At 41.0% G+C, this 9,648-nt stretch overlaps 1 protein-coding gene across 1 annotated transcript; it reads left to right on the forward strand.

Moving 5' to 3' along the window:
* The first annotated feature begins 2,087 nt into the window (after window positions 1-2,087).
* LOC131227044 (putative RING-H2 finger protein ATL69) lies at window positions 2,088-2,700 on the forward strand. The gene has a single exon (XM_058222738.1). The coding sequence runs from the start codon at window positions 2,118-2,120 to the stop codon at window positions 2,625-2,627; it is 510 nt and encodes a 169-aa protein (XP_058078721.1). The 5' UTR covers window positions 2,088-2,117; the 3' UTR covers window positions 2,628-2,700.
* Window positions 2,701-9,648: the final 6,948 nt, after the last annotated feature.

Raw genomic sequence — 9,648 nt, forward strand, 5'->3', positions numbered from 1 at the left:
AAACAGGTGTAAATGATCATTAAAAGCTTCTCAGAGGCCACAAAAGTTTTGAACGAAGCTGATATTTGTGTGGTCATTTCATCCGGGTCTGTCTGACCTTATCTTTGGATGGCAAATAAACATTCCGATGGGCCCTAAGAAGTTTTTAATGGTGAGTATTCAATCACCACTTTTTCTTGTGGTGTGACCCATTTGAGATTTTAATCTGCTTCGTTTTTTGGACCAAAATATAGAATGATCCGGTAAAACGGATGGACGGCGTAGATATAATACAAATACATCAAGGTGGGCCCTACCGCCAGGGATCCACCAACCTCGAAGCGGCGTACACAAAATTCGACAAGGGCATTTTTGTAATTTAAGCAACTTGTCAATCAATTCAGAGACTTTAATTTTCTCGTGGCCTTTGGCGTCTGCCGATCTGCTATTATAACTACTACTCCAACTTAAAAAACTCACCTGCACCCTCATTAAGAGAAATAAATAACTTTACTCCAGCATGCTATCAAAATCTACACGCGTTCACATTGCAACTGCACATGAAACACTTTCTTCATTCAATCTAAACCGTCCAAATTGTAATCCTGATTAAAAAAATATAAAAGTTGAAAAAAAAAAAAAGATATTAGATAATCACTCCAACTTCACAAGGATTTTATTTTTTGGACGGTTAAAATGAGATATAATTAAATGCCGCAAATTGAAAAAGAAGTATCCAAATAATCTATGGTCAATGTCGAACTGTCAATCAGTTCTTTAGGGTGATTTCATGATTTAAACGGTTCATATTGTAGTAAACGTACGCCAGGCATTTAGAGGCTCGGTGCAGTGTATACTCTGTCAGCGTATCAGATAACTTCTGCCGCGTCATCGATTCCTGTGATACTTTACCACCATATAAATGGAAACGGATTGGCTACTCCCTCTGCCACCAGCCAATGGCTGATGGTCGGTGCTATGTGGGCCCCACCATGATGTACGTGTTTCATCCATTCCGTCCATATATTTTTATAGATCATTTTATTGCATGATAGAAAAAACGAGGTATATCCCAATCTCAATTGTACCACATTACAGGAAACAGTTTTGAATGAATTTCGACCATTAAAAAATTTTTGGAGGCCATAAAAATTTTGGATCAAGCTGATATTTGTTTTTTCCCTTCATCTGTGTCTGTATGACCTAATCAACATATTGGATGTCAAATAAACAGTACAGTGGGCCTTAAGAGGATTTTAATGGTGGATATCCAATCACTATTGTTTTCTTATGGTGTGGTCCACCTGAGATTTATATTCTTACCATTTTTTTTTACCAAGACCTTAAATGATCTGTAAAAATGAATGAACGGAATGGATGAATCACATACGTCATGGTAGGGTCCACATAGCACCGACCATCAGCCCATATAAATGGCGTAGTTGTATGGCAATCCTCACCGTCCAAAATCTCTGAAAATTTTGGAAGAGGAAAGGACCAAACGTTAATGAAGCATTGATGGTAACCATCTGATTACTCTCTTTGAGTTCAGACAACTTCCTATTTCACTTTTAACCATCCATATGATAACCCCAGATTGGATGGTTAGAATTGCTCGATCAGTTTGATTTTCAAGATATCCTCCATCCAGCACATCCCCCACAATTTGTACGGTCTGGATTTTCGTAAAGACTTCCCATCTGATTACTGAATTATAATTAAGACCACTCACTATTTTCAATCGTCCATTTCATAACTATCAATTAAGCGGTTAGGATTGCTTGATCATTGTGATTTTCAAGATATCCTCCATCCAGGACGTCTCCCACAATTTGTATGGTCTGGATTTCGTTAAAAGAGTGCCCATGTGATTACCGTATTAAAATTAAGACTAACTATTTTCAATCATCCATTTCATAACCATCAATTGGATGGTTAGGATTGCTTGGTCACTGTGATTTTCGAGATATGCTCCATCCAGACCGTTCTCCACAATGTGGACCGCCTGGATTGAATCACGGAATGAGGAAAAGTCACCACCATTTATCAAGAATGTTGATAAACTAATATGGGAGTCTGCAAGCTTCTCCTCTACTTAAAAATCTCTCTCTCTCTATCTCTCTCTCTGTTATGCCTACATGAGTTCAAATTCCATTTCTGCCCCTCTACCCGAGGCGGCCGGCAGCGTCGGCCTCGGCTACGGCATTGCCATTGCCGTCGGCATCCTCGTCCTCATCTCCACCATCATGCTCGCCTCCTACGTCTGCGTCCGCGTCAAAGGTGGGCCCCACGTGGACCCCACAAACACCGACGTTCCTGTGGGAGTCGTACCGGGGACCGACGCCGCAGCCACCATCGTCACGGGCCTCGACGGGCCCACGATCGACTCCTACCCGAAATTCATCTATGGCGGGCCCGGCGGGCCCCAGTGGCGCGACGACGGCACGTGCCCGATATGCCTGTCGGACTACCGGCCGGAGGAGACGGTTCGGTACATACCCGATTGCAAGCATTGTTTCCATGATACTTGCATCGACGAGTGGCTACGGATGAGCGCCACGTGTCCATTGTGCCGGACATCGCCTGTGATGACGCCGGTGGCCACGCCGCTGTCGGAGCTGATACCGTTGGCAGTTCATGCCAGGTAATGCTTTTTATTTTTATTTTTTGGGGGGTTTTTTGTTATTATATTGAATTTTTGTAGATTATTTAAGGATTTAAGAGTGGAATGCAATTGGTCGGCAAAATCTTAGTTTTTTCTTTTTTCTTTTTATGGATTTTGATGTTTGTTTGGGTTGGCGGAATTTCCAACGCACATCTCGAATAATCCCATTTAGTCATTTGCGTTGGGATTCCCGCTGATTGTCTGACTCATTCAGTGCTGAGCAGAGTCTAGAATTCTCATCCTCAGTTCTGAACCGTAGGATTTCGCATTTTGATGTTTGTTTTGTTAGTGAGAGTCCCAACACACATCATGAATAATCTCATTTAGTCATGTGTTGAGATTCCCGCTGATTGACTAACTCATTTGGTCCTGAGTTGGGACGAGTTGCCCTCATTTTCAGTTTTGACTTTTGATTTTTTCCATTCTGATGTTTCTTTTGCCCATGTTAGTCCCAACGCACATCCCAAAATATCTCATTTTGCAATCTGTGAAGGGATTCCCACTGATCATAGTCATGTGCGTTGGGATTCCCACCCAGCATCTGACTCATTCGGTGCTAAGAAATCTTACTTATTTTCAGTTCTGATACACAGGATTTTGCATTTTGATCCCAAATAATCCCATTTAGTAGTCATTTGTGATGTTTTACACTCATTATTCATTTCTCTTGATCCTGAGTTGAGTCTACTAGGATTTGTAGAGGTTGATCATCAAAGTTGAATTACTCATTCAACTAACATTATTGAGGGCTGAGCTTCGCGTTGAGCTCAACCAACCAGGACCTCCTTGCTTGAAGTCTTAAGGCATAGGCCTGCTCGAAGGTCAATCATCATAATTTCACATGAAATTTTATGTATGTCCTAATTCATTTAGTATAATAGATAATTTATTGTAAGAGAAACAGCATTGTATTGAGTGTTGTTTCTTTGGTTTTTAACATTTGAGCTTACACCTCGTTTGACAACTTAGAGTTGGTGGTGAATGGGTGTATTTTAAATCCAAAAAGTTTTTTTTTTTTTTTTTCAAAAAAAATACTTCATAGCAGTAGAATTTGAGGTATTTCAAGTCTATATATTTTTTTGTGTTTTGAAATATCAACTAAATAATAAATTCCGATGTAATTTAAAGAAAATACTTTTTTTGCCTTCTTTTTAATAATAGGAAAGTTGCACATATAACAAAGGTATTTCCATGCTATTGTTCAATTAGATACATAGCATGTTGATGATATCCAAAATAATTTAATTATTGATTGCAATAATAAAATAACATCAATAAAATGATATGAATCATCTAAACATTAGACATTTATCTTAATGAAAGGTTAAAAAATATTAGTGAGTTACCTGTTTGTGTTCCTTGCATTTATAGTCAACTCAAGGCTCGGAGTTTTCTCTTTTTTTGGCTAAAATATATTTTTTAATAGGCTTATTACAATCATTTTGTCAAATATCTCTCTCTCTCACACACACACACATATATATATATAATAATTTAAAATATAAAAGCTAATTTAATCAATCAAATATAAGATATGTGAATATATTGAAGAATTATAATGCCCTTAAAATACAAGGGGCTACAAACAAAAGATTTGGATTTCAATGCATTCTAAATCTAAGCTCCCCAAATGGAACCTTAAGAAATGGTGTGAATTCGTGAATATATCAAAATGGAATCACTTAAATTTTTATGTTATGATTTGTATTTGTTTGTATTTTTTTATTGTTGTGTGTGGTTGAGAATGTATTAATTCAAAAAAGAGTCTAGATGCATGTCCCACTCATTATCCAACTCCTTCAAAATAAAGTAGAGTCCGGACTTAGCCAAGTTGAGCTTGTAATCCCTGTTTTCAATTCGGACCGTAGCTTTTGCATTGGTTCACAGGATTCCCAACACAAATCCTGAATAATCTAATTCAGACATGTATTAGGATTCCCACCTGTTTAATCATGTGTTTGGGCGGTTCCGATCGACTGATTCCACGTTCACTCGGAAGACTTGCGCCTGACTCTTACGTATCTTAAAACCTACTCTAATCAGTAGCCACCTTGATACTGGTCGGTACCATGTGGGCCCCACCATAATATATGCCTTTTTATCCACGCCGTCCATCCATTTCTGTGGATCATTTCAGGGCTTCATGCACAACATGAGGCATATGTTAATCTCAGGTCGACCACACTACAGGAAAACAGCAGTGATTGAATTTCCACCGTTAAAAACCTCTTAGGGCCCACCATTAAAAACCTGTTGATTAGGTCATACAGACCTGGATGAAGAAAAAAAACAAATATCAGTTTAATCCAAAACTTTCGTGGCGTCCAAGAAGTTTATAGTGGTAGGTCTTCAATCAACACTGTTTCCTTTGATGTCGTCCACTTGAGAATTGGATCTACCTCATTTTTGGGATCAGGCCCTAAAGCAATCTGGAAAAATGGATGGACGGTCGGGATGAAACACATACATCATGATTAGGACCACAGAAGCTACCGGCAGTGTCACTAGCCAAACCGCGTGTGCTCTCCATTGCCACCGTTACCAGCCTAAGCTATGGTGGTACCGGGCCCACGTGATGTGTTCCCGACATCTGATCCGTCCATCTGATGCATCACCTCAAGTTGCCACTAAGGTCAGAGAAAATGGAAACTCAGATGGGCCAGAGCACATGGGTCAGATTCAGAGGGAAGGTCCAACCTTGATTTGTACTTTGGGGGAGGAGTGAGAATCCAGGCCGTCCAGACCCTTAATCTACCATGGATGAATATTCTACACTTAAAAACAGGCTGTTCTGCAACTCAGGTGAGCGACAGGGACAATCAAGGGTGGCATCCCATCAGGCTGTTCTCCACAAGACTTTCGGATCAATGATTTTTCGACTCCTACGGGTAATCTGAGGGGACGCATCTGATGGACGGGTTGGATGTGATTCATACACCACGTGGGACCCACTTCTGCCGGGTATAATAGAACATACATGAAACATTCGGTGTGCATACACGTTCACACTCTCTACTCTCTAGTCGTACGGGTAGATTCCTGTGCTGGTTGACCACCATTTTAAAATCTTTGGGACTCTTTCAGCCGTCCACTTGGCATATTTGTGGGGCAATCCAGACCACAAAATAAGGATAGAGCATAGCCCTAAAATCATGGTGCGAGGATGATGGTAACCGGACGGGTATTGCCTACAACACGTGTTGAAGGAAGTGCGTGCAACACCGTAGCTCTTTGGGGCCCATCGTGAGTCTGAATGACATCTACACCGTCCATCACCTCCTTCATCTCATATTCACCATAACCAACAAAATTCATCTCGATTCAAAAGTCAGGTGGACCAAACCAAGGAAATTATATAAAATCGCACATGAATACTCTAAATTCACTCGGTGGGGCCCTGGAAGGTTCAGATGGCATATAGACATCATGTTGACGCCATGAAGGTTTTCATGGTGGGCTTCCTATGGTGTGTCCCACTTGAATTTTTTATCAGCCTGATTTTTGGGTTTAGATCCTAATATGAGTTCTCGTAACGGATGGACGGAGTGGATTTCACACAGACATCCCAGTTGGCCAACAGAGCTCGGGTGATGAACGCTCTTTCTACAAAAGTCGTTGCAGGGAATTCCGTTCCATGCGAACAATTGACTTTTACCCTGATTATTTTACATGTAACCATCCATTTAATAGTTAATTGATTGGACGGCTACGATTGTTTATTCGGTGTGATTTTAGAGATATGCTCCATCCACATCGTACCCCACATCGTACCCCACAACGTGGGTGATCTCGATTGCCGCAAATGAATGCCACGTGTGAGAAGAGTGCATACTCCACTCACCATACAGTGCTTGGAACCGTACCAGACCTAATTTCTAAGACGTCTCTCCTGCTGTACACGTGGCATGTACCTGAAATCGGAACCGATCAAATAGCGGGACCCACTTTCAATGGCTCTAAATAAAAAAAAATGAATTGGGAGGATGATTCTATCTATCTGTACGGTAGAGGACATCCAATGGAGGGTATAGATAACAAGTAGTAGTAATGTACATTAATAAGATGTCAGAATTGTACAACCAATCTGATCTTGGGATGTGACCAATACGGTGGGTCCCACCATTTGGATAGTTCTTATTTGAGTTACATGCCACGTGCACCTGCACGGTAGTTGTGGTACAACGCCCATCACCCTAGCCTTGCACGTATGCCGGTCATTGAATGGTCTTCATTTAATGTTAGAGGAATACATCGGTGATTCACGGTTGAGAATGATTTATTTCTATACACGGGAAGTCGGCCATCTGACTACGAACAGAATGTGAGGTGCTGTCGCTGGGCCCCAGTACCTCATGAAAATTACTTCCCTCTTACATTGCAGATACTGGGCCCCACCGTCTGGTCAGACTGTGATAATAACCGGATGATGGTTTTTCATGAGGTACGAAGACCTGCACCGAGACACTGTATACGTGGCAGTAAAATACCTTGATCCGAACCGTCCAAATCGCAGGCCTCATTCTGGATCGTACAAAATAGGCGGTTGAAATGAGAAAATTCAACTGTCCAGATTAAAGAGATAATGGATGGATGACAAGAATGTTCGGTCAAATTCAAGCCATCTACAGTTGGACCTCCCTTTTGGAAGGTTTAGATCAATGCACGTGTATGTCGCTTCAATGTTATTTTCAAAGAGGAATGATAGTGGGGACGCCTGACTTTATAAAACCGTTACACGCTTTCTTGATTGGGTGCAATGCACCATGGCCCACCTACAGGATGTCGCCTGAGGGCAGTTGGTGGGGGAGTGGATTAGGTGTTACCCGGATAACACCTTAATGGGTGTTTCCCTGACTGTGGGGCCCACATTGATGTATCTGTTGTATATCCATGACGTCCATCAGTTTTTCCAGCTCATTTTAGGGTATGGTCCCAAAAATGAAGGAGATCCAAATCTCAAGTGGACCACACCACAGGAAACAGTGACGATTGAACGACCACCATTAAAAACTTCCTAGAGCACACCGTATTGTTTATTTGCCATCAAACCTGCTGACAAGGTCACATATCAGCTTGATCCAAAACTTTTGTAGCCCCCCATAAGTTTTTAATGGTGGGCGTTCAATCCCTGCGTGGTCCACTTGAGATTTGGATCTGCTTCATTTTTGGAACCATGCCCTAAAATGAGCTGAAAACACTGATGGACGGCGTGGATATATAAGTGGGCCCCACGGCCCGGGCAACACCTAATCCGTTATTAGTTGGTGGTGCACCATTTCTATACGGACTCCTTCTTTAGGGCCCACACCGGACACGTGGCAACCATCTGATCGTCCAGAAAACGGACCATCTATTCAGTAAACCCCTCCATTGTCAGCCAAGTTGGCCTATTGAGCATTGTACACACATCACAACCATCTGATGATCTGGTCATTAAATTCGGTGGGGCCCATCAAAGGATGGATGTTTTTTAACCTTGCTTGGTTGTGATCGCAGATCAAGATACGGATGTAACCATTCCCACTAAAGCATCCCTTGAGTAGAAGATCATAACCATTCATCAAGTACTCACGCTTCATTCCCAGTCCTAGCTTTTGATTTTTTGAGTTGAACGAGAGCCATTGAAAATTCGCTTTTCACGGTTCTAAATTCATCTACAGAAAGTGAGAGTCACGATCATCCGTTCAGGATAAGTTTCTTACGGTTTAGAACAGATTTCATATCATGGACGGTTCAGATCATTAGACCATTCAGAACTTTGGCCCACCGGTGGGCAGCGACACACAGTCTACCTGCGTCGCAACGGAGGCAAAACGAACTCGACGTGAAACAGACGGAAAGTGACGGTGGGATCCAACGCATAATGGGCCGTAGGTTTAGGCTTTCATTTGGCTGAGATTGTTTATTGCATCTTCCACTCACCCACCCACGTAGAAGAATCTTTGATGCTCTAGCTCTGAATAATAGTTCATACGCAGGCAGTAGGAAATTACGCACGTGACATATTGTAAACTTAACTTAAACCATCCAAATCGTGACCTATATTTATATGGTTCGTAAACCAAAAGATTACACTGATCTGGGTCCTTAACTGGCTGGCTTGTTGGTGGATGTCTAATGGACGGTTGAAATTAAAATTTGTCAACAGTTTTAATTCAACGATAAATAATGACCGTTAATCAGAGTCTTGGATCTTTTAATCAACTTCAATTTTGGATGATAACCTGTTCACAGCAGGTCCCACAATTTGGACGGTTTCATTTGAGTTAGAGAGTGATCTTATCCATTGGATGAAAATGGACAATTAAAACCAATAATCCATGTTCTGGGAGAAAATCCGACGGTTGGGATTATTTGGCCTGTATTCCATCCATATGCCCCCCCATATTAACGATCTAGATCTTCAAGAGGTGGGCCCACATGTAGTTTGTAGGATCAATGAGAGTTACGTGGAGTTGTACATTTCCAAAACATGAAAACACCCAAGTCAACTGCGTCTCACAGAATGCAGGTGAAGCTCACAGGTATAAGGAAAAAGAATACGCAAGATGTAATAGATCGAGAGCGACGGACAGATGGGCCAATCATAGATGGCTGAATATTCAAAAGTTGCTACCTATACAAGCTTTTGAATAATGGATCCATAAATCTGGACCATTCATCTATACTATTTTCCACTACCACTTTGTCATACATGAAGAGAGTGGGAGATACGTGACCCCTGTATTTTTATTTTTCTTCTTTTAATGAAAAAGAAAGCTGTATGTTATTATCTATCAACATATATATATATATATATATATATATATATATGAAAACAATTGTTATTATTTTATTTTTCTTTTACGTTTTTGTAATTTTTCGTTGCTTTCATCGACTGTGTGGGTGTTTTGCATAATAGTTGGCATCGAAGTCAAAAGATTTAATATCAATGAAAACATTGAGGTTACAATTACTTTACTCAATGTCAGATTCATAGAATAGTTTGATTCTTAGCATTTGTC

The sequence above is a fragment of the Magnolia sinica genome, chromosome 15 (genome assembly GCF_029962835.1).
Source record: "Magnolia sinica isolate HGM2019 chromosome 15, MsV1, whole genome shotgun sequence".
Classification (NCBI taxonomy): domain Eukaryota; kingdom Viridiplantae; phylum Streptophyta; class Magnoliopsida; order Magnoliales; family Magnoliaceae; genus Magnolia; species Magnolia sinica.